Source organism: Marmota monax, unplaced genomic scaffold (assembly GCF_021218885.2).
Source record: "Marmota monax isolate L192 unplaced genomic scaffold, Marmota_monax_Labrador192_F-V1.1 WCK01_AAM20220418_F8-fsc00211, whole genome shotgun sequence".
NCBI lineage: Eukaryota > Metazoa > Chordata > Mammalia > Rodentia > Sciuridae > Marmota > Marmota monax.
This window is the reverse complement of record NW_026694080.1, coordinates 2,077,470-2,103,016: the sequence shown is the minus strand read 5'-3', so window position 1 is coordinate 2,103,016 and position 25,547 is coordinate 2,077,470. Positions and strand designations below refer to the sequence as shown.

General features: G+C 53.9%; 1 protein-coding gene across 1 annotated transcript; it reads right to left on the bottom strand.

The window, feature by feature from the left end:
- On the bottom strand, positions 1-22,793 carry Ip6k3 (inositol hexakisphosphate kinase 3). The gene is made up of 6 exons (XM_046464554.2): positions 22,678-22,793; positions 13,168-13,504; positions 6,400-6,595; positions 5,032-5,207; positions 3,709-3,884; positions 1-1,708 (listed from the first exon to the last, which is right to left on the bottom strand). Exons 2-6 carry the CDS (start codon positions 13,364-13,366, stop codon positions 1,241-1,243), a joined length of 1,215 nt encoding a protein of 404 aa, XP_046320510.1. The 5' UTR covers positions 13,367-13,504; positions 22,678-22,793; the 3' UTR covers positions 1-1,240.
- Between the last annotated feature and the right edge of the window lie 2,754 nt (positions 22,794-25,547).

Below are 25,547 nucleotides of genomic sequence, written 5' to 3'. Positions count from 1 at the left end.
GGATTGCAGGAAATCAGGGAGCTATTCTTGCTGTATACTCTAGTCGCTCATAAATTGGAACTGCCATACAGTGTGCTGATCAGAATAAACAAACAGAAAGGGTAATAAGGCCCACCAATAATCACTGGTGACCTCAGCAATTTTATTAACAAATTTATTTCCCTAATTGGGGAACGTATCGCAGCGCTTGACCCAAGGGCATTGTAATAGGTTCCCACACTGCAGAAGAAGGAATTAATTAGAACTGTTTGCTCTTATTTTCTATTTACACTTGTCCACCAGTCTTGTAAACATTGCCCTGGTTTCCTCGGTCCTCTAGGTTCTTTTCTTTGGACTCCCCCACCCCCACCTTCCCAAATAAATAAACAGAAAGCAGAGAGTAGAGTTTGACACCAGGAGTTCCTCCTCACGTGCATTCCACCCCCACCGGAAGTTGCATTTCATGGTCACAGTCATTTTGTGGTCAGAATGTGGCAGAGTTTTCATCTCCCGTAGGCAGTGGGAAATCTATAAAGAGACCTTTCTCTCCATAGGCAAAAATGGAGAGGCAAGGTCTTGGTTTACTAGTGCTCATGCCTGGGCGTGTCCTTGTCCATTTATTTAGATTATTATTATCTTGGTGCTGGGGATCCAAACCTACGGCCTTGTGCATGTGAGGCACACTCTCGACAATCAGGGTGCACCCCCAGCCTGTGTCCTTGTCATTGAGAACCTGGGTATAGAGCAGGTGAGACAGGCAAGTGGGTCTCACCCATACCCACTCCTCTAGGAAGGTAAGAGGCACTGGTTGGCTCTGTGTGCCCGTGGAGCCGGCAGCTCACACAGGCAGAAAAATCCTTGAACTTGGGAACTCATTCTTCAAGACTTCTTCCAGGAGGGTTTTTTTTTTTTTTTTTTTTTTTTTTTCTCTCACAGCCAGGAGGACTGCAGCATGACAAGAAAGCATTTGTAGATGCAAATGCTCCAGACTCACTGCAGTGCTGGCCTCTGCTTCTGTTGCTCCTGCTCGGTGCTGCCGACAGACGACCAGCATTACAGGAGGTGCCCGGCATGTGGAATTGCCTCCGGGGCGTATTTCTTTAGCAACGGTTAATATAGTCTGCCATGTATAGAGATGGCCTTTGAAGGTAGATCTGATTATTAGAAAAGACATCTAAGGGGTATCTACCCTATCCTAGCTACCAATAGGTCCCTTTTCAAAATCTGTAGCCCAGAAAATTCCAGATCGTGCCAAGAAGTTTCATTCTCCCTCCTGGATATCCTGCAGAATCCCAATGAGGTTTTCCAGGCCAAAAATATAGCCAGGATCTGGTCCATCGTAGGTGGTCTGCTCATCCCAGGAGCCCTTGTATGTCGTGTGGGCAAAGTCGATCATCCGAATGTCAACTTTGGCCAGACCTCCTGGAGCACTGCCACGGGCCTTCTGAGGAGCTTCCTGAGGCTGCAGGCCACCTGGGGTTCTTTCTGGGAGCTCCTGCCCATCGTAGATGATAAGGAGAGAGCTGGAATAGAACCGGTATGAGCTCTGGCTCCGGATGACGGAGAGGAGGGCCTGGAGCTGGTGCAGGATGGGTTCCAAGAGCTCTGTCCGGAGACGGGTTCCGTTGTGCAGGAATTGGTAAAGGCTTTGTCTGAAGCCCTCCACTGAGAGCTTTCTTCCATAGTACTTGTCTTTGCAGAGAAAGTGCTTCTTATCCGTTTGATAAACCTTACATTGAAAAGAAGAAAGAGAAAATGTGAAGAATTGGAATTGTAAACTTTAAAAAAATTGCCCCTTCGACAGTCAAGCTTCCATAGTCTATGAACAGATTTCCAGGAGATGGGGGGGGGCAAGAGGAACTGAAGAGAGCAGAAAATGATATTCCATCTCGCCCCAGTGTCGCTTTTACTTTTTAAAATGCTCTCTCTGCAAGTCTTTAATAATAATCCAAGGTCTAAAGATCCTTCACCCTACAGGGGTGACCCTCCACCCATGAGACAAAGATTTGGATCTCTTCTCTGGTGAATTTCCGATGTCAACCTCCAAATGATGATTTAAGCCCTGGCTTCTGGCCTTCTTCAATTTAGATATTAGCAAACCCAAGCTAGAAAGCTTTAGTAGGAATCCGAAATCACAGCCAATGGCCTTGGAAACCCAACTAGATTAAATTCTTCCCAACGAAGTTTATAAAGCCCTTTCTCTGCAGATTTTAAGGAAACAGTATTGGTTCTTGAGGTAGAGTGGGGCGAATTGTCTGAAGATGAGAAGACAGGCTAGGTCAGGTGTGGGCGGAGTTTGCAGGCAGACAGTGCAGCTGCTGGGTTGGGTGGGGGAGCGAGGCCTGAGTGGAGGAGGGAGGCTTATAGCTGCTCTGTGCGGCTGGTGGTGCCTATCCTTGGCACCATCTCCCCTCCCCTCCTCTGACATGTCTTGGCCACCAGAAGGGAGCAGATGGAAGAGAGATGCTGATGGGGGACCATGGCAGCCGCCCCCATTTCATTCAGATGGCATAGGCAACAGCAGAAACTAAGCCCAGGCCCATGGCTGGCACCGCCAGAGGACACTTGGCACACCTGGGCAGGGCCACCCGTACCTGGCTAAGACAGCGTCTCAAGTCTTTCTTGCCTTCAGATTACATGATATGTTTACTGAAAACCAGTGTTGGGGGGAAAAAAAATCAGAAAGATCTGATAAGCTTGATGTCGCCTTTGGAGGGCCGGAGATCGGCTGCTAAATTAGCCATCATAAATACACGACAGGCATCACTTTCTAAATAAATCAGATCAATTTCAGAAGGTTTGAGGTCCAGAGAGAGATTCCATTTACACCACAAATCATCACACTCCATTCTCTTGAGGACTGCGTTCCAAGCCTTCCCAGGGACATCTGTGCAACGAATTTATAGACTCAACTTCCAGCTTCAAGGGGTGGCAGTTTCAATTAAGGAAAGCTATAACGTTTACCATCAGATCGGTGTCTGGTTTTGCTTGGAGTAGACAGACTGAGAGAGTGAAGGAGTGGAGGCAGTTTATCCCCCTGCTCTCTGCAGCCCTGCCAAGGCCATACTGTAATAGCAATGATGAAACGGGGGGTCTGGGCAAGAAGAAAATGAACCATCCTTGGTCTGGGCTTGGCAGATTATGCTTTGCTCACTTTTTTATCCAAACCAGGCATCAGAAGCAGAAAAGGTGGATGCAGAAGAGAGAATGGCTAATAAGAATTCCAAGAGCGGACTGAGTCCCGTATGGAGGACAGGATTCTGCTTCATCATTCAGAGGGCACGGGATCAGGAAGGCAGAGTGCACCCCCTCTCAGTTCTTTCCGCAGTCCCTGCCACACACTGTCATCAAAGGTCTCTCTCAACATGGGCAGGAACCATGGGGCCACTGCAGAAGGTTTCAGCTGCCAAAGATGGAGCTAAAAAATGGTGGGCTTCTGACATGACTATCCTGAAGGATGCTCTTAATAAAACCCAGCGTGTGGGCTGGAGGCAGAGCGCTTGCCTCGCATGCCCAAGGCTCTGGGTTCCATCCCCAGCGCTGCAAAAGCAAGACCAAAACAACTAATGTGCCCCAGACCAAGAGATGCATGTCCTTATTGCAAAAGTGGTCTCTGGCCTCCTCAGTTGCTCCCTAAAAGTGATGGGCTCTGCAGGGAGGGAGGGGTGTGGGGAGACATGCTCATCCACAGCAGACATGCCAAGATGCCCACCCCTGCTCTGCACCTACCTGCATGCCGCAGATGCGCACGCCCAGGCAGGCCGAGGTGCTCTGTGCACACTTCCTCATGTGACGGGCCTTCTTCTCCTCGGATGCATCGTCTCCGTGCTGCCGGGTCCCCATCTTCAGGTCCAGGATACAGGGATGTGTGTACTGTGACACTACGTTTTCCAGCAGCAAGAACCCTAGTCATGCTAAGTTAAGGAAAGACTCTGAGGACATCAAGGCTACTGTCCCTCTGAGGCAGTTAGCATGCCCTAGAAGCTGTCTGGAAATGCCTGCTTAGACTGTCATTCACTCACTCCAACTTCCTCCCTTACAGGCAAGCCCTTGCTATTACAAATGCAAGGTATTAGCTTTGCAGGCTGCTTTAATAAGTCCATTTATTTAGGGGGAGTTTATGAGTATGTGAGCCTTTTTTCTCTTTTCCATTTTGCTCTGAGATTGAAATTTAAATGCAGGCGTGAAATCCCTGGCAGGCCATGCCCAATTTACATTTTATGGCAGAAAATCATAAGGCTAAAACCTCCAGTCACTGAATGGGCCAATACCTTTTGGGAGAAGTGGGTTGATGTTCGCTTCGGAGATGAGTTGCAGGAATATTAATTTCAGTGGAGTAATTATCCTGCAAAAGCTTCTTAGGGATTAAGGTTGCAGATGTGTCTTAGTAAATACTGTGAAACCAGCCGCCTGTTTGCAGGCAGCAGCCCAGTGGTGATGGAGGGGCATTTCAAATCTAAATTTGCTCACTGAGGATATGGCCGCCTGTGGGGGGGGGAGGGGTGTCTGCCTCCTCTCAGAGTCCACCCCATGGGCACTTCCCTAAGGGAGGACCTGCAGCCCTCCTTGCCCCAGGGGCCCATGGGAAGACATCTGCAGGGAGGATTTGGGTGGACTCAGCCAGCCCTCTGACCCCCTCCTACCTTCACCCAGAGTGGTGTTACTCATTCCTTCTCCCTATGGAAACCCCATCCCTACTCATCCTACTGCCTAGGTGACAGGAGACATGTCAATGGCCCTACCAGGGACACTGCATTCAGCTTAATTCCCAGTCTAACGTCTCCATGCTCTTAAGTTTTCTTTTGGAGAGATCTGATCTCTTGTAGGTCCAAGGTTTATGGTCTTGGCCTTCAAATGACCCCTCACCTCCGTCTCTCTCTCCCTGTCCCAATCCCTTGGCCCTGGGTGTGTCTGTCTCCCCTTTCTACCCCTGCCCCATGTCCCTCTGTCTCCTCTGTCTCTGCGCCTCCTTCTCTCTATCTCCCACTGCTCCTTCTGGGTGTGTTTTCCTGCCTGTGGGACCATGTGTGGTGCAGAGGGTGGCAAGGATACGGTGACACTTGTCTTCTGGGTACTCAGCACACAGGCGGGTCAGATGGGCCTGGTGGCAGTGCAGGCCCCATGGGTTGAAGCCCCGCCTCTCAACCTGGTTTCCATTAGAATCTTGCACCAGTGAGGAGACTTGGGTGTTGAGGTGGAACTCAGGCCTCAGGAGCGCCTTGGCGGGGCTGCAGGCGTGGGGAGCACAGGATGACAGTCAGGGCAGCCACAGCCAGAGGCCAGGGAAGGATGCCTGTGTGGACTGCCCAGGCTCTCTGGGACAGGTTCTGACAAGTGCTGTCCCCAGCTGACTTCCAGGACGTCTCTCACCAGGTGCCAGGAGACAGCTGCAGGGTCCTAAGTGCCCTCTTTGCTCACCAGATCACACCACAGTGCAATCCTCTCAAGCCCCAGGTGGCTCCTCAGGTGTGTCACCCCTCAGAGGGCTGAGGTGATTCAAGTTCACTTGTAAGTGATCTGGTGTATTAATGATCTCACTGTTGAGGCACACAGTATGGGACAGTGACACCCCCCCCCCCCGCCCGCCCCAGAGTCAGGCTGGCTTCTACACCCTGGCATGTTGTTATCTCCTGAGGTCTCAGAAGGCCATGGGGAATGGGACTGGTGGGGGCTGTGGGAGACAGGAGCCTTGGTCTGCCCTCCTTCTCCTGGCCTCTCTGCATCTTGGCATCTCCATTTGAGACTGGAGATGTGTGCTGCTTCCTGCCAAGCCAAGAGGCTTAATTAGATCCACTGGGCTCCTTGGGGAGGGCCATATTGTCACTGCATTAGTTCCCTTTTGTTTCCCATAAATGTTTTAAAAATCCCCAGGGATCCCTTTCTGTCTGAGAAAGGCCAGCACACATTATCAGAGGCTCTGGAGATCTCTGCGAGGACCTCAGGCCCCTGGGTCTCTGGGGTCCCTAGGCACTGATGGTGTGCTGCATGGACTTCTCTCCTTTTTCTGTCCTAACTGCTAAGGAAAGAGCTGACTTCTGAGAGAAATTGGCCACACTTCCTTCCTATAAACTATTCCAGGGTTTCTATTCAGCACAATCCCCCCAGAGACACTTCATGGTCTCGGTGAAACAGATATTTAATTAAACAAATAGTTACCAAGTACCTGCTCCATAGCACATGTGCATCAACCTCTGAGGTAAAATGCCTGGTAATCCTCCTTCTAGAAGCAGCATTAGAGAAAGCCCGTTCCTGTCTCTGGCCACAGGGGTTTTTCTAGAGAGAGCCTTTATCTGAATTTCTCATTTTTTCGGTGCCAACCCCCCCAGGGGAGAGGTTGGCCTTGGGCACAGGTGGGCACTGTGCTGGTCCCTGCCAAGGGACAAGCGCCCAGCTTTCTGTCGTCTGTGCAGGAGCTCTCACCTCTCCTTGAGGGAGTGCGCCAGCTGGGCCAGGGGCTGGGAGCCACCGCCACTGGTGGTCTGCTGAAGTGTCTGCCAGATGGCCACTGCTGCAGAATCTGGGGAGACCTTGAAGGGCTCCCGGTTCTCCTTCAGTGGGGGGGCGACCAGGCTGAGATGGCCCCTGCTGTCTCTCCGGAGATGCACTGTGATGGTACCTGCAGGACACGGAGGAAACGGGCAGAGATCAGATGGAAAGTCCCTCTGAGCAGACGTGGGCACTGACCCACCTCCCCCTTTCCCAACTCCTCTCTCAAGGAAGGGCCATGGGACTGGCCTGCTTTCCTGTAAACCTGATCCTATCCCTGAATGGGCCCCATGTCAAGGAGCCTGCAGAGCATGGCGTTGGGCTGATGTCCGCATGTCGCTGCTCTATCCCCTGTCTCTGCTCCTCCTGCTTTAAACAGAAGCCAGCCCTGTGCCTTCCCTTCTGGAAGTCCTGTCCCTTTCCATACAGTCCCGCCTTCCCAGGCATGCCACAGCCCAGTATGTCCCACCTAGGGGGCCTCAAGGCTGGTCCCTCTTCTGGGGACGGCAGTGAAGGGAAGCCAGGTTCTCCCGTTGCTCCCTTGACTCTTTGCCTCCTTCATCATCCTCTCTTTCCTCTCCATTCTCCTATTCTGACCAGCTTCTTCCAGGAATCCTTCCTCCCGCAGCCTTCTAGGACTCAGGGCTCCTCTTTCACTCTGCCCGTCTCTGCCTTTTACACCAACGCCCGCCATTTTCTGGGCCAGAGGCATGGGCACACGAAGGTCATTGGTGGACATGGTCCCCTGATGCAACCAGAGACCTGTGAGAGTTCCCCAACCTGTGGCTCTGGTGGTAGAAGCCAGGCGTCTTCCCTGGAGCCTGGCATCCAGTGGTGACTGTCATTGCCCCAGTGTAGGCAGCAGCACAGATGTGGCCAGGTGGACAGTTCTCTGAGAACAGGCTTGTTCCTGCGCCTGCTTCTTGAGTCTTCTCTGTCAGCTCTCCAGCTCCGACACTCTGTGCTCTCTCTGCCCTGCCTTGTGTGGAGGGGCTGACCCTATGCAGTGCCCCAGTGGCTTCCCTGTGCTCCTGTATCCTGATGGCTCTGGCCAATAGGGGACCCTGCAGGCCTGGGAGGGTGGGAGGAGGAAGTCTGGGCTCTTGTGCCATGGCTTTCTCCCCACGTCACTGACCAGGTCTGTGTTCAAGCATGCTGGATTGGTGACGCTATTCCCCTCACCCTGCCCTTCAGACCTGGGACTTCAGCTTTCCAGTGGTGCCTACCCTGGGTGCACCCCGCTCCTGGTAGCGCCAAGCCGAAGGCACCTTGGAAAGATTCTCCCAAATGCACCATTTGCTTTCTGCCTGGACCCTGGCTGAGAGCACGGGCGGGCTGCACGTTTGTATGTGCTCCACGCTGTCCGTTTCCTCCCCCAGCCCCTTGGTCACCCCCAAGTGTAAGTGGTGATTTCTGCTGAGCTGGCAGTAAAGGCTGCTGAATTCCCTGCCCACGTCCCTGCCAGGCCCACCAGGGCTGCTCGGTACAGACCCTTGTTCCCAGGGCTGCTCTATAATTCAGCAAGTCACTCTCCAGGGCCACTGGTGCCTAGCTCAGCACTCTTTGGGTCTATCCTGTCATCTCAGATTCCCAGTTCCCTAATTTTTGCAGCCTGGGAGGGACATTTTCTCTCCAGCTCCTGCAAAAAAAAATCTTTACTTTTTGCCATCCCGTCCCAGGTTCCTGTCTGGTGAAATAATCATAACGATAATACCATTCCTGGGCCTGGGGTTTTGCAGCTTGGCTAACACCAGCCCTCATCCTGGAACAAGCCCACTGTCACCACTCTGCATGTGAGAGCATTGAGCTAACGGCAGGCTGGGGACATAGTCACAACAGTAACATAATTACCGTGTCTTTCTGCCTACTGTGTGTGGCCCCTAGATGATACTGTGTGCTTTTCATTTGTGATCTCAGAGTGGCAACCTGCCTGGGCGGTGGTCGTGGGTGCACATGGAGGCCCAGGAGGCTGAAGAGCCAAGTTTGCATGGTTGCTATGGGATGGAGCTCTGAGAGGGCCACGCCAGACATGGGCACAGAAGAAGGGACACACCGTTATATGGAGGCAGAGATTCTATGGGGAGTGTTCATTGTTGTCACACTGTGTTTACTGTGTGTGCATAAGAAGCACTCCTGCTGTGTCCCCAGTCACATTGGCTCTGGTCATCCTGTTCTGTGATCCAGAACAGAGAAGCCACGATTTCACCCCCTCAGGAGAGGCTGTCAGCACAGAGGCCTGGGAGCATCCGGAAGCCCAGGACATGGGGTTTGCATTTCCATCCCCGTGTCCTTCAAGAAGGACATCACTGTGCTTGTTCTAGGGAGGAGAACTGACCTGAACCCATTCCTCCTCATGTGACGGGGAGAGAGTGGGCTGGCCTCTGTGTCCACCCTGTCCTTGGGGACCTCCACCTGCCTGGGGAACCCAGAAAGGTGTCCTGGCTCAGAGCAGGGCTCTTTCAGATTTTGTAAAGTTCAAGCTAGCAACCCTCTGACCTTTTGCACTTTAGAGGCTGTAGTGACAGGTCTGTCAGAAACCATGGTGCAGGGGAGCTTGGACCCTGGAGGACTTTCTGGAGGGACAAGAAATGTGACCTTCACCCACTTCTCCAGGCTCCAGCTCTTGCCTGATCTCATCGGTTCCGAGTGTCTGACTAAATGGAGAGCAGCGGTGTAGATAACGCAAAACCAATAAAATGCAGAAGTCATTTCCATCTCTCATGTTGTCAGCGCTACGCTGCCAGATCTGCGTCCTGGCCTCTCTGTCTTTGAGTGTGCCTCTGATGGGCTCAGCGTCTGTCTCCACTTTCCCTCCCTGTCTCTCATATACCCATCTGTGGCTCTGCTCAGCCCTTCCCTTGAAGCTGGCCCTGCTGGGTGGGATCCTTAGCAGAGAGCCGCCTTGCACAGTTTGGAGCTGCTTGCACTTGACTGCTCTGCATGACCATGGACTCCAGGCTCCTTAATACTTAGGTTGTTCTTTTAATCAAGAGCCAGAGCAGCTCAGCCCAGCCTCAGCTTGTCAGGTGTACCTATGGGGATTAGGCCCAGGGACTCCCAGACCTCTGTGGCCACTGCCTGGCCAGGAAAGTTGGGGCCCAGCCAGAGCCCCCACCACCACACCTGTCACCCCACTCATCAGTCCTCCCCACGCACCTCAACCAGGGTCCCTGCCGGCTCGGCAAACAAGAGTGCTTACTACCACGATTGGCACACTCAAAGCATCTCAGCAATTTGAGTTTGGCTGAGCAGCTTCCTGAGTCTTGGTGAATATTCTGTCATGTATTTATTTTTAAGCTTATGAGGACATTTGCTCACTGCCGTCTGTAATATGAATCCGGCTGAAGTGTTAGCCAATTGGACTTAGGAGTATGTCCCCATCCGCCCAAGGCTGACGGGCAGACTCAGAGGTAGAGGGGTGCAGCCCCAAGGCCTGGGGAACCCAGCAAAGGTCCAGAGTGAGCTTCTGGCACAAGGAGGTTCCTGAGGAACCTGAGGTTCCCCTGCTGCCATTGCTGCAAGGCAGTTAAAATGCAGAGGGCATATTCTGTGGCAGGTGGCAGCCACATCAGAAATGGCCCCTCTTTCTAAGGGGCTGTTCCTATTGAGGAGAAATCGGGAAATCACTGAGAGAGCCTCATGAGCATTCGCGTTCCCCTCACATGAGATCACTGGCTGAGTAACTCCCAGCAAGCCACATCTCCTCTCTCCTTGGGCTAGGTGACCTCCTGAGCACTGACACCCTAAGTCCCTCCCTTTAGTAACAGTGGAGCTTGGTGGAGTGGCCCTTTGTGGCCAAGAACCCATCCTTGGGAGCCAGGCCTTGGGGCTTCAATTCTGACTCTGCCTGTCCCTGGCTGTGTGGCCTCAGGCAAGCTAGGTCACCTCTCTGTACCTCAATTTTCTCATCTGTGCCAAGGGGGTAATAAAGGTACCTGCCCCAGGGGCTTGTGAGGGTTATATGAATTAGTGTCCAGAGACCATGTGCAGGTGCCAGGCACAGAGCAAACACTAGAGTTAGCTGCAACTACTTCTCAGATTTGGAGAAACCAGCAGCCTGCAGGACCCGCGAGCCCTCAGGACCTGCCCTGTCTGCAACCTGACCTCAGCTTGTGGTCTTCCTGCTCCATCCTGGGTGTATGGGGATGAATCCCATGGTGCTCCTTGGTTCTGGGCCTTTTTCTAGTGTCTTCTTTTGTCTTGTGTCAGTTGGTGTTTGGACCCTGGCCCTGCAGGGATGGTGAGTGTGGGCTCTGTGTTTCTGCTTCATCAGAGCCTCATGTTTGGGGGTCACCCCAGCGCCTGTGCAGGTAGGTGGGTGCTTAGTTACTGCCTCATCTCAGTGTCCTCATCACTGCTGTGTGAAGGCACCTCCCTGAGGAAACACCACCTCCTGTCAGAAGCCCTGAAGGCAGGACTGGGGCCTTGATGGTTCAGCTCTGACCTTGGCTCAGGTTACAGAGAGTCCCCAACACAGGGTGGTTTGACTTACAGTTTTTTGACTTGATGATGGTGCAAAAGCCACATGCATCCAGTAGAAACTACACATTGATGTTTGAGTGTTGGTCCTTCCAGGGGCCACCCCGAGGTGGCATAGTACTCTCTCTGATGCTGGGCAGTGGCAGTGAACTGGAGCTCCCAGTGAGCCACATGATCATGAGGGGAACAACCAAGACTCCTGGGTGCGGTGTTGCTAAGCTCCAGGGCTGGGTAGACTCTGTGTATTAAATGCATTTTTGAAAACCTTTTGGTACTGGGGGTTGAACGTAAGGGTGTTACATCCCCAGTCCTTTTTTAAATTTTGAGAGAGTCTTGCTAAGTTGCTGAGGCTGACCTCAAACTTGTTCTCCTTCTGCCCCAGCCTCCTGAGTCACTGGGATTATAGGTGTTTGCCACCACACCAAGCTTATTGAATGCATTTTTGAATTAATGATATTTTCAATTTACAATGGGCTTATTGAGATATATCCCCATTATAATTTGGGGAGCATTGGTAATTTCTGAGTTATCAGAGCCCCCAAGAGGGTGTCTCCAGGATGGCCTCACCTAAAGGGGAAAGCCTGGCTGAGCAGAGATCTGGACCACAGAGCATTCTTGGGGGTGCCAAGAATGGTGCTGTCTCACCAGAGGCTTGGCCTGGTGCCAGCAAGGTGCAGGGTGGCGCTGGTCTGTGGTCTCTTGTAGACCAGAGCAACCCCTTTCCCTCTTTGGCTCTGCCCACAGGGGCCCTGTCGTCCTCCTCAGCTGCCTAGTTGTGCTGAACAAGCATGAAATGCTCCTGGCAGGAGTCCGCCCCATGCCAGGGCCTGCCACCCCTTCGCTGGGTTAAGTTCAGTTGCAAAAGGACAGACATTCATTCCAGTGGGTGCTCTGACAAGATGAACAGTGACCCACAACCAGCCAGGCAACACTGGCCTGCGGCCTTGGAAGACTCGGCCCAGCCCAACGGGGGGAGACAAGGGGCCTGCAGAGGTGGCTGGGACTGTCCTCTCCTGTCTCTCAGGACATGATGATGAGCTATCTTGTCTCAGATTCTCGGGAGAACCTGGCAGCCTAGATTAAAGTTCAGGCATGTGTGGAACAGTGCTCAGAAGCAATACCTGGGCCTCGAGGCCCTGGTCACCCCCTATCAGTGGCTCTCAATTGGGTTCATGCTAAATATGGATTCCTGGGGCCTGACCCCAGAATTCCAAAGATTCTGATTGACAGGTCTAGGTAGGGCCTGAGGACCGAGAGCATGCACACCCACACAATTGTGATGAAGTTGATTGACCCCAGATGGTGTTCTGAAAATCAGTGTTGTACTCTGGGAATGACCACCAGTGTTGATGGTCTTATCCCCTGTGTTGTCTTGATCATTGACCCACAAGTGGGTTTCCTCTGAACTTATTTGGAGGTCATGATTGCCTTCTCCATGGACCCTTTGACAATAGGGCAGCATCTTGCAGTTGTGAAATCTAAACTTCTTCAAAGGAGGTCTTCCCTCTGGGCGCTCAGCCCAGCACTGCGAGAGCCACCTTGTGGAGTCCACCCTGTGAGCCTCATTTACCAAACACCAGGTGTGGACAGACACCTGCCCTGGGATCCTGGCAAAGGGCAGCAGACAAGGAGACGAGCAGATCCTTCCACACCCAGCTTTCTCTCCCCAGAGCCACTTGGTGCTCAGACCTGGGACACGTGCTGCATCCGTGGGTTTCCCCAGCTACACTCTGACACGGGCTCATCTCCTGGCTTTGCCTTTCCTAGATAAGGGCAAAAATTCTGGTTCCTAAACGAGCATGTCCCAGCTTCTCCAATCCCTGACTCAGCCTGAGGTTCCTGAGCCCCTCCTGCCTGGGCCTCCAGAGGGAGGTTAAGGAGGCTTCAACCTGTCCTGTGGTTAGCCACAGTCATACGACCAGCTATGATGCCCCCAAGGCACAGACCAGCATGGCAGGGACTAGTGCAACTAGGGTGTAATTTAGTCCATTTTCGATTTCCCCGAAGCCTGGTGGCTTAGGCTAATGCATAGGGAAGCCAAGTGGATCACACTCCAGACCTGGAGGCTTTGAAGAGCTCAGAGAAGCTAGGACAGTGAAGCCTGGCCCTGTGAGGAGAGGGGCACGTCTCCATGGCAACCTCACACTCCCACGGCATAGCACACGGAAAGCACTGGGGCCAGCAGAGGAGCCTGCCTGGTATGGCCTGGCTGCCTGCGCTCACCTTTGTACTGTGGGGTGAACCGCTTCATGGCCAGCGGCAGGGATTCGTAGAATCTCTGCTCCTGGGAGATGAGGGGTTTGCACACCGTGTGCTCGTCGTACTTCATCACGCTCAGGTGCCCTCCGACCTGATGCAGGAAGGGCTCCAGCCGCACGCCCACCCTGATGTCCCTGGTGTCCACACTGCCCTGCACAACCATGGTGCCAGAGAATCCTCCGGCAGAAGAGGCTGAGGTGGGTGCTCCTGGACAGGTTGCAGCCTGGCCGTGGGCCTCTCCTTCCTCCTTCTTGGCCTTGATTGATGTCACAACACAGTGATCTCCCTGGCCGTGGGCTCTCTAGAAAGGAGAGGAAAGTGGACATTATGTGAGGGAGAGAGTGTGCTGGGGAGGCAGTACCGGGAGAGTCCACAAGGTCCCCAGCCTCTGCCAGAGCAGGTTCCTCACGGTAGCTTACACAAGTGGCCAGGCGCCGTGGTGCACGCCTCTAATTCCAGCAGCTGAGGCAGGAGGATCGTGACTTCAAAACCAGCCTCAGCAACTTAGTGAGACCCTGTCTCTAAATGAAATATAAAAAGGGCTAGGGCTGGTTTGTGGCTCAGTGGAAGAGCACTTGTCTAGCATGTGTGAGGCAGTGGGTTCGATTCTCAGCACCACATTTAAATAAATTAATAAATTTTAAAAAAAGGTCCATTGACAACTTAAAAAATATATATATATTTTTTTTAAAAAAAGGGCTGGGGATGTGGGTGAGTGCTTCTGGGTTAAATCCTTAGTACCAGCCCCCCCCCCCAAAAAAAAGACTGTAAACATGCATTGATTACTTCTGAAGTGATCAATATTTTGTTTTTTTGTTTTTATGTGGTGCTGAGGATCGAGCCCAGAGCCTCACGTGTGGGAGGCAAGTGCTCTACTGCTGAGCCACAACCCCAGCCCCTTTCTGGAGTGATCTGTCACGAGAAACTGGTCACCACATTTGCTTCCATGGAGCAGGGGTGAGGGAGGGACTTTAAATATTATTTTGTGCCTTTTAAATTTAAATATTAAAATACTATTGAAAACCCAATCAACATGCAAGCTGTAAGTTTCCAGAGTGCAGAGCTTGGGTCCTAACTTGTCTTGTCATGTTGCCTTCCTTTGGGGACATTGACCCCAGCCCAACAGGAAGCAAGTAGAGCCCCTGCAGTTTGAGGAGCTCACTGCTTTGCAGGAGGGTTTTATTTTTGTGCTGCGCAGCTGGGCACCATCAGTTCCCATCCCAGCTCCACTACATCCCTGCATGACCTTGAGAAAGTGAGCAGGAGAGCCTCTCTTGGCTTCAGTTTCCCCATTTGTAGAACAGGATGATGATACCTGCCCATGGGGTCAGGGACAGAATTGAGATAAGGGCCATGGAAAGGTTAGCCCGGTGCCCAGAGCAAAATGCTCAGTATCGTCCTGATTTCTGGCATTGCTGCTATAGTGGTCATGTCCCCCGTAGCTCTGAGTTGAAGGAGAGGCAGGTTTCATGACTGCCACTTTTCAAAGTGTCCCTCCAGCCCCCCCCGCCTGCGCCCCCCCATTGCTCCCTTTACCCTCCTGATCATGGGCAAGTGCTGGGACTCTGGGCTACAAATACAGCCCCTAAAGTTGTTCTGACTTTGTCTCAGGAGAGCGCCAAGGAGACACTTCGAGGGGAGGCTCTTGCCACTGTGTTTGTCCCATCTGAGAGGACATTCCCACAGCGGTGCCCGTCACCACCAAGTTATTAATGTCCTCTCCCTCTGTTGGACTCCAGGCTGCGGATGTGGCTGGACCAGGCAGCACTGGGCATGATCAACCCTCTAACTGACCTTCAGCCCAGGCCACGGGCATGGCTGGCTGGCTCTGCACAGCGGTGATCATCAATTTGCTCAGGCGCCGGCCTCCAGCCTGCCGTGGCATCGAAAGCCTCAGCTCAGTCCATTCTTTTCCCCAAATGGGACCCCTCATAGGCTCCCATCCTGCAGGCCACAGAACGCTCCCTCTTTTTGGTGGTACTGGGGACACAAAGTGCTCCTTTAGGAAGGGAGAAGCGTGGGTCCCGCTTGACACGTGTGCATATGCTTCCTGGGTGGGGTGTGGGGTGGGGAGATCTGAGGCCTCAGGTGAGGGGCAGCCTGGGACAGCCGGGAGGTCCTTTCTGCTTCTCTGCCCTGAGGCAGCCCCCTGGGGGCCTGTTCCAGGAGCTGAGAGAAGCTGGTGGGAGGTGGGAAGAGAAGCAGACCTCAGGTAGGTGTCATCTTCCACTGCATGACACCTCGGCTGTGGGACCAGATAGCACCATGGTGTGGCAACCTGTTCCTAACTTGCAAATTTGTAGAAGACAAGAAGGAAATGAGAAGGAAAAACCAAAGCAGCCTGATGTCCCCTCTCCCTGAGCTCACTTGCATGTCAGCCTTTGCCAGCTGACCTGTCCCCAGACAGAGGAAGGGCTTCCGTTCCTCACACTTGTCTCCCCAGGGCCCTGTCCAGTACTGCCCAGGCCTGGCCTCTTCAGATGCCATCCCAGACCACCCACATGTCCGAGCTGGCTCTAGGCAGGCCCTTATGCTGCTGTGCTGGGCAGCCACCACCTCTCCTCTTTTCCTATACCCCTGTCTCTCCAAAGAATTCTGAGGACATAGTTGTTACCCCACAGTGTCAGTGCAGGGAGCAAATAGTAGCCCTAAGTAGTAGCACACACACAGTGTTGGTGTATGTCAGGTGATGTTCCAGGCACTTTATGTAGATTAACTGATTTTAGCCTCATGGCCACTCTATAAGGTAATCAGTATTATCAGCCCATTTTATAGACATGGAAATAGAGACATAGAGAGGTTGAGTAACTTTCCTATGTGTGTCCAGCTAGTAAGGGGAGAGCAGCTTGGTGGGACGGGTGGATGGAAGAGGGAGGAGTGGTGGCTTCAGCCCCTGGCATGTCCTGAGCCTGGCATGCTGCCCCTCTGGATACTTCCATGGCTTTACCTTGGCACTGAGGTTGACCTTGGACTCCCAAGAAAGCTTCAGGCTTTCTGTTTCTACCTTTGTGTGTGGCCTTCAACTCTGGGAGGGGCGGGTGGTAAGCCAGGGAAGGCCTCCATTCTTCCCACTGCTCTGTGAAGTCTCAAATCACTGATCCCAGTTGACAGGGCTTCCTTTGGCCACATACAGGCACTTCTGCCATTGGCTTGGGCCTTGGCCTTGGATCCACACCCCTAGGCCCTGCTGTTTCCTAGGAATATGGGGTGAGGAGTCAGGAGCTGAGATCTGTCCCCACCATCCCACCAGCGTGCGGAGGCCCCGGATGAGCTGGATGACCACTTGAGTCGCTTCTCGCCCACCGCCACAGTTTTGTCATGAGGCTCAGATGACAGAAACACAGAACTCCTTTGTGAAACTCTCTTTTTGCACATCTCCGCCACTTGGGGTTTGTCACTGCGTGGGTTATTCTCAGGATGACTCTGTGAGTCAGCTGGGGGGCTGGGTAGGCAGGTGGAGGGCCTGACTGAGGGGGGCCTCCGCCCCCAGCCCGACACATTTGCAATTCCAGTGCTTTGAAGGGAGACAAATGTCCCTCTCTCCAGGCCAAACCTCTTCCTCCAGCTTCACAGCCCAGGCCCCTTCCCCGGCCTCCTTTCCCAAGGCTCTGTGGGGAGGTGTGAGGGGGGGAAGATGAGGCTGGTGGGGAAGGGGAGAGGCCTCCAGATGGGAGAGCTCAGAGGGGCTGCCTGTCATCTCCAGGAAGTGGGCAGACGGCCCACACACCAGGTCCCCGTGTCCTCCTACCCTATCATCGGGTCATGTTCTGGGTTAGGTAACTCTGGGTCTCACTCCAGGACACTCAAGGCTAACTTCTGCTGATGGGGTATGGCCATGGAGCGGTCTGTGTCAGGACACAGAATACAGACTGTCTCTGCAGCCCCATGGGGCCTGGGTGACGGCCAGCCTGCTGCTGGCTGCAAGACACTCCCTGGTGGGAAAGGAGGCTCTTGGACAACAGGGCCTTGGCTGTTCTTGGCAGATGGGACAGGTGATAACACCAGTGATTCTGAGACCTGAGACCTTACTGATGCAGACACAGTGACAGATGCCACCCAACAAGCAAAGTGGATGGGGACACCCTGATCTGTCACTACCAGTCCACATGGCTTATTTCCAGAGAGCCTTTGAATGTACAGTCACAACCCACATGCAGAACCCGGGCCCATCAAAATCGTGGGCGATGCACCTCTTAGGACTCACTGCTCCCTTTTTAGGGAAGGTGGCAGGTGAAACCACAAGCCACACTTGTAAGGGTGCAAACGTAACAAACCAGTCATGGACAATGTCTCATCAGAGCCTTTGGAAACAAACTGGCCGTGGCCATGTCAGGGCTGTTCACAGACGTTCTTCTCTACCCTGTGGGCATGTGGTCTGATTGCAGCTTTGAAGGTGAGTGCAACTTGCTTTGGCCAACAAGACAAAGAAGGAAGTGCAGGTGACATACCTGGGTGAAAGCTGGAAGAGCAGTTCCCCACGTTCTCTGTCCCTGGCCACAGGGATTTGGGCAGCATATGATCTGCTGGCCTGGGTCTCTGAGTGCCTATGTATATCAGATCTGTAGCATGACAGGAAATCTCTGCTGTGTTCAGCCACTCAGATTTGGGGGCATTTGTTACACAGCACAAACCAGAGTCTATCCTGACTGATTCTATCTATCGAACTCATAGCCAGTACCCAACGTGGGGCTCTTAAGTTGAAAGCGACTTCACATGAGTCACATGCTCACATATAACAGCCGTTCCTATTAAGCATTGACTGTGGACCACTGGCTTTACAGTCACCCCTGCTCCTCAAGGTAGTTGTTTTCAGAAGGAGAAATCAAGAGTTAGAAAACTAGAAGAGCTTTCTCAGGGGCCAGGGCTAGTGAACTCCAGAGTTGGGACTCAGATCCAGGGCCTCTTGTAGTCCCACCTTGCAGTCCTCCTTGCAGAGATGGTGCCTACCAAGCCTTGGGCTCTGTCTGGGCATCCTGAGACACACATCATCCTGAGACACACATCATTCTTTTAGGGCCAGGTCCTATCTGAGGCCCTCTCTATGCCATAAGCCGCAATGACCCAAGCCTCCCCACAGAGCCTTGGGAAAGGAGGCCGGGGAAGGGGCCTGGGCTGTGAAGCTGGAGGAAGAGGTTTGGCCTGGAGAGAGGGACATTTGTCTCCCTTCAAAGCACTGGAATTGCAAATGTGTCGGGCTGGGGGTGGAGGCCCCCCTCAGATCTGCCCTGGCTGGACAGCAGAGTGCCACTCCCGGGAGCCCCATCAACAATGCCAATTCACAGGCTGTGGGTGAGGGGCTCCCACCTGTGGGCTGGTCAAGACCTACCCACGTCCACACCCTCTAAAGCACTGTCGGCAGAGTAGAAAACTGTACCCAAGGAGCACGATGATTTCTCAGATGTATGCAAGAATTCTGGTGATTACCAAAATACAAATTCATTTAAAGGCATTATTGAATTCCTAGAGGTTTTTGTCATCATCTATTTTCTCAATCAACAGACACTAAAAGCATAATGAGTACTGCACAGGGACTGGTAGGAAAAAAATTATGTTGAAAAATGAGTCCTAGAGGCTAAGGCTGAAAGGCAGAGCGCTTGCTTGGCATGTATGAGGTCCTGGGTTCCATCCCCAGCACTGCCAAATAAGTAAATAAATAAGTCCAGGCGGGAAGGTTAAGAGAGCTACTGCCCCCTGCTGAGATGGGGGTGGTTTGTGGGGTCTGGGAAGGGATCTGGGAGCAGGAGAGAGGTTGGCTAAGCCCCGGGGAGCCCACTTCAGGGAGCATGTGAATATGAAATGATAGGAAAGGGCAAGGCCGGGGCAGGATGCTGCCCTGCAGGAGAGAGGGTGCTGGGCCTGGGCTTGTCTGGTTTTACACCTGCCCCCAGGTGTCAGGAGAAGCTGGCCCAGGTCGCTGCTCAGCCTGGGAAGGCGATGGTCTCTTGAGATTACTGGAGCCTTCCAGACCACATCCTGATAAATCTTAGATGATGGAGGGGAGGGCATTCTGGGGAGAAGATAATTAAGAAAGAGCTCGTAGCGAAAGAAGACTGCAATATAAAATCTGGCAGGCTGCACAATTCAAAAGCAGCATGGTTTATGGCCTGCCCTCCTCTCGCCTCTGAAGCTCTAACGTACATTCCACAGGCCTCTCAGAGCCAGAGGTTTGGGACAAGTACCATTCAACGTCCTTGTGATGCCCAAGGGAACATTTTTTAATCTATTAGAGCTGAGAGGACCTGAAAACCATTTAAAACTGCTTAGGTCGTAATGGGCAGGAGAATTTTGGAGTTTCTCTCATGGCTAAGGGTTGTGCATCATCTGGGGCCATCCAGGCTGGGAAGACACAAGCTCATTTTCTGGAGGGCGGGGGAAGTGGCATTTTGAAATCCATTCTAAAAATGACTCAAGGGCCATAGAATTGTATGCCTTTCCCTGTGCGGCTCCCCTGCTCGGTGGGATCAATACCCAGCTCTGGGGGACTTCACACATCACCTTCGCAGCCGTGGCTGAAATATGTGCCTTTGGAGAGCATCTATTTTCCGGGGAAGGCTGGATTTCCAGAATCACAGAGCAATACTTCATGTTCCTCAGTCACAGAAACTTATTTCAAGGCTGATTTTATCCTTTGAGAGGGGATTTTTTTTCTTCCTTTTCTCTTAACATTTAAAAATCTCCCAACGTTTCTCCAGTTTGAGGACCAAATACGATTTTAATACAGCGATTATTAGTTTAGAAGCCCTTCAGCCACTGACAAATGTACTTAGCGGCACTAGCAATGTTCTGATTTTGCTGTCAAGGCCAGAGAAACATGGGGGAAAGATGACTCAAAAGCCAGGCGCCATTAGAAGGTCTGGTCTGGGGGAGGCAGAGTGGGGCTTCTCCTTCCCTGCCTCTCAGTAGATCCTGCCCTTGGACAGCATCCGAGACATGGGTGGTAGCAACAGCTCCTCCACCCATGCTTTGCTCCTCCTCACCTTGCCTCTTGAAACTGTACCCAGGATCTTGGACATTTCTAAACACCCAGCCCCACCTGCACATTTCCCAACCTCCGGCACCCCTCCCCACACCTCCCACCTTTCTCTAAGTAATTTGATCAGCCACCTGACTTGTGCAAGAGCCCAGACACATATGGTTGCAAGAAAGGAAGAGCTCTTTATGGTCAACACACAATCATGAGGCAGAGCTGAGCATGTGCACGTGCATCTGAGTGCACATGTTGGTGAGTGTGCGTGTGTGTGTGTGTGTGTGTGTGTGTGTTTGGGCTTCTTCACACCAGAGCTGCGAGCCAACTGTGAAGAGTGAATCTCAGGGAGAACGCAAGCAGGGCCACTCCCCAGTAGAGGGCAGCAGCAGACATGTAGAGATCAGGGAGGCCCAGAGAGGGCTGAGCTCCATCTCAAAACCAAAGCCAGTGCCACCTCCACACCCAGCAACCAGGGCACTGCTCTGGGTTTGCCCAGGCCTGTACCCAAGCACCCAGATGGCAGCTTGAGCCAAGTCTGAGCACAGCAGCTTGGTCCAGAGTGAGCTCCACTCTGACGGTGCCTCCCACCCAGGTCTACCCTGGTGCAGACGCACCCCACGCCCTATTCAGCTGCCTGCTGGGCCACCCCCGTCCTAATATGAGACAAAGCAGCACAAATGCAGCACCGTGTGCAGCCCCTCCCCTGCCGGCCCCTCCCTTCCCACCCCCACTTCCCCAGCCAGCACACAGGTTTCCTTCCCTGAACAACCCGTGCTCATAAAGTTTATTGCTATTCCCTGCGGCTGCTGGCGAACAAGATAGCAACCATATGGATTTCTGCCTGGGAAGGATTTATGCAAGTGCCCTGCAGAAGGAAGCAGGGGCTGCTGCTGGCCACGGGGTGGGCTCAGCCTGGACTGGCCCCAGGATGCACTAAGATGGGATGGAGAGAGTTCCAGTGGCCACAGGTCCTTTGCAGAGGAGGATTTGTTCAGGTCACTGATAAGGAGCACAGTGGGGTAAGCATCCAGGGAAACAGCATAGGAGGGGACCAGGAGACTTGATCTTGCTTCAAACTCCTTGCGTCTTCCTTACTGGGCCTGTTTTCCTATCTGTACTGAGAACAGTCACACTCAGCCATGTCTTTATCCTACAGTGGGACAACTGGCCCTTCACTTCATTATCTCAGCGTGGAGGGGGTCACTGGAGGAGTTGGGGGGCATCTCCAGATTGACCACAAGTGTCTTGATGAATCCTGGTCTAATGCAGTGTTAATTAGGGCACTAAGAACACGGCTGGCTGCAGATGTTCTTGGGAGGTGTTCATTTTGTCGGCGGGAAGTGGCCGTGGGCTATGGAAGAACCCACGAGGTGCTCTGTGTGGGGAGCGGTGCCGCGACATCCATAAATCACTTCAGAATCCTTGAGCCTTAGCATATTTGATGAAGCAAATATGGAAAAACTCAAAACAGCTGTTTAGACCCAGGTACGGGCTCTGCGAGTGTTTACGATTTCATTCTCTCTATTTTTCCCTGTAGGTTTTCCATAATAAAAAGGTAAAGGAACTGGTAGCTTTTTTAAAAAAAAATACAGAAGCCTGAATCCCACTCCATGGATCTGAATCTCCGGGGAAGGGACTTATTTACTTATTGTAAAGCCCCCAAGAATCCTGACGACCACAGGGTCCCCCACCCCAGTTCACTGAGGGGCCTAGAAGAGCCCGAAGGAGGTAGAACCCCAAGACTCTGCCAGGGCCCAGGCACCACAGGCGACCCTGACTGAGGCCCATGACACCCCCAGATACTCCCAAATCTCGGGGGTTTCCCACCTCCACCCTTCTCCACAGGACACTGTGCCCCAGGGATGACCGGCACCCAGGCCCCAGGTCACTGCCCACAGGCACTGATGTCATCCAACCCCACAGCCCCAAAGGGCGGAAGGGTGGGGCTACTGGGTCAGGACATGCCGATCCCAATCCAGGGCCCAGGGAGTGCTGTGGGCTTCTCCAGGATACTCGCTAAGGGGTTAATCCAGCCCCAAGTGGGATTCCATGGCTGTAAGGGGGAAGGGCAGTCACACAGCAAGGTGTTCTGTCCATCCGGTCAATCCCGTGTCTGCCACTCACGGCAGCTTCTGCAGCCCCAGCTCACCCCCTGCCCTCCCTGCCTCCACCCAGGGGCCAAGCTGAGGACTCCAGCACACCCCAGGAAGGGGAGGCTTGGAACTACCCTAGGGGATGGGGGGGTTGGCGGGTGAGGGCGGGATGGAAGAGGAACAAAAGCCAGAATCTCAATAATGCTGCGCTCAACCCCCCAGGGGAGCAAGCACCCACACGTGTGCAGACACATGGAGGCACCTCTCAGGGGGGTCCTGGCCAGCCCTGGATGGAGACGAGACCCTTCGGAGTGAATGAGCTCTAAGGCCAGGAGACCCCTCTCCTATGCTCAGGCATTGTCATGGGCTAACATGCCACCCCTGTCCACGTCTCTCCAGCAAGGCAGCACTCACCAGGACCTCCTCCAGGGGACAGCAGGGATGGCGAGAGGAAGATGTGGAAGGGAGGGCTCAGGCAGGCAGGAGTGTGGTCTCTCGGTGCCCACTATCTGCAGGCGTTGGGCAAAGCCCAGAGCACTCTCCACTCGAGCCCGGGGTAGAGAGGTCTGCTCAGGAGGGCTGGGCTCCCAGTGGCCTGAGAAGGGAAGGGTCACCTGACCTTCCGGGGAAGGGCTGGCAGGGGCTGGCAAGTCCAGCTGTCAGCTGGGTGTTCTGTTGCTCTGGGGCAGGGCCAGGGGTCTGGGAGGGAGGGGGATGAAGAGGAGGAGAGAGGGAGGGAGGAGGGAAAGGAGGGGTGGTCGGCAGGGGAGGAGAGTTCGCTCAGCTGCCTGGGTGGATGCCAGGCCTTGGGCACAAGGGCCAACGGTCTCAAGAACCCTGGTTATTTATTTGTTTATTTGGTTCTGGGGCTGGAACCAGGGCCTGGGCGTGCTAGGCATTTACTCTATCACCGAGCTGCATGCCCAGCCTTCCTGGTTATTTTTTGATCCCTGCTCAGAAGGAAAGGGGGGCGTCTAGGGTGGGGACCGTGCCCTCTCTTTCCCTGGGCTTCCTGCCCCCACATTCCCAACAACCTCGCCACAGTTTGCCTGGCGCTGTGGCTGTAAGAGGGAGGGGCAGTCACACAGCAAGGTGTTCTGTCCATCCTGTCAATCAGCGCATGATGACCAGTTCAACAAGTCGTTTTCTGAGCCCCTCATGTGTGCCAGCCCCTCTGCTAGGGCTGACCCAGGACCCTCTGTTCAAGCGCTTGAGTTGGGGCTCAGCAATTCAGAGGGAGATTTCAATATAAGTGTTTGGTGGGAGAAGAACTCGGGACTTAGGAGGAGTCCCTCAACCTGGGGGCAGCGGGGAAGTGACCAACTGAGGCCTGAAGGAGAAATGGGGTCATGAGGCTGAGTGGGGGAGGGTGGCAAGAAGAGGGCTCTAGCTAAGCCAAGGGTGTGCGCAGAGGCCAGGGCAGGGCCGGGCAGGGACAGAGAGGTGGAAGGAAGCTGGGGTAGGGTGATGCGGGATGGGGCGGGAGGCCACCTCAGGCCCCTGTCCTCCAGTTCTGGAGCTTGACGCCAGGAAGTCAGGCTCTGGTTTGTGTATAGAGCGCTGGCTCCAAATCAAAGGTGGCCAACAGATGCTGTCACCAACAGGTGAGCCCTAGCCTGGTGGGCAGAGGGGACAGTGGGGCCGGAAGGCATGGGGTTTTACCTCTTTCGGGCTCTTCTAGGTCCCTCCAAGAGGCAGGCTTGATGAGGTCTGGTGACTGTGGATGGGGAGAGATAGGGTGGAGGAAGGACAGGCGCAGGGCCAAGGGTCTGAAGCCAGCTCTTTGGAGCTCAGGATAACCTGGACACCTGGCCGAAGTTCCCCTGGGGTTAGGGGGCCACCTGTCCCTTCTGGCTTTTCCCTGTGTGGGCATCGACCTCCAGACTCTCAGTGTCAGCCTCCTCTCGGGATCAGAGACGCCGCTTGCCCCTCTCCAGCCTCTCTCTGACTTGTGCCCCAGGACCCCCACCCCCCTCTCCTGGTCCCCCAGACCTGTTGGGGCAGCACTAGGCATGCCAGCTCTTCCAAGAGCTCTGTGGAGCACTCATCCTGCACAGACAGCCTCCCCTCCCTCCTCCCTGTCCACCCTCAGGTGAAATGGGGGACAGCCCAGGCTTCCTGGTCCTCGTCACTGGATGCTGCTCAGTGTCCTCTGCACCCGCTCCCAGGTCTGGCCCAGCAGGAGCTGCTCGACAGGTGACAGGTATGTTCCCTACAGGAAAGGCTGCAGCAGGTACGGGCCACCTGGCCACTGACTCCCTGTGACTGCCACAGCAAGTCCTCACTGTGGACAGACACAGGCCTCCCACACCCAGACAGGGCAGAGCCTGCTCTGTGATGGGGATTCAGGGTGCCTTGAAGCCTGGTGTGAAGTGGGACTGGGGCTCCATCAGGCCACAGCTGCTCCCCTCCCCCGCCAGGGTGACAGATCACATTCACTCATCGAGGGAAGGCAAGTGGTCAGGCTACCCTGCTTGTCCTGACCCTGGGTGGCCCTCCCCCCTGGGGCTCTGGTTACTGGCCCTGGAGGAGGGCGTGACCTGCTTCCCTCAGCTCCCCTCTTGTTCCGGACTGTACTTGGATCCCTGGAGCCACCACGGGGCTGGGAAGGACACTCTCAGGGGTTTAGAGGGGAAGGGACTTCCCACTAGAGCAAGGTGGCCAGTGAGTCTTGAGTCTGGACTGGAGCCGGGTCTCCCGGGGGCCGATCACCTCCCACTGCCCGCCTTCTGAGCTTATGTTGTTGTTACAGAGCCAGTTTCCACACAGACTTCTTACTCATCTACTTATTTAACAACATTTTTTTAGCCCCTAATATGTGACGGAGGCACACAGCAGTGACACAACACGCTGGAGCTGGCACTAGGCCGCTTTCCGTTACGCAGTCGAGAGGGCACTTCGTTACTGTTCTCTGTCTGCGGCCAAGTTCTTTCTCTGGTTATTTTTCCGAAGCTCGGCTTCCCTTCCAAGAGGCCTGCTGCCAAGCCTTTCTCCACAGTCACGTCTGGGGCCACCTCTGCCCACTCCAGCGCCGCCTGCCCTCTGGTCCTGGCTCTTACCCCTCCTGCTCCAGGAAATCAGCTCCGACCAGCATGGCGCTCAGTCTCTTAAGGACCAGAGTATCCTTGGCCAGTTTTCCCTATTTGGAGGCTCGGACTTACATGTTCATGCCTATGGTTTGGGGACTGTCCCCTCAAGGCACAGGGGTGGGCTGGGCCCTCCCTGGCTGGCTCCCCCTTTCCCTCCCCTGTCCCAGCCTGTTCTGACCTTTAGGACTCCCCTCC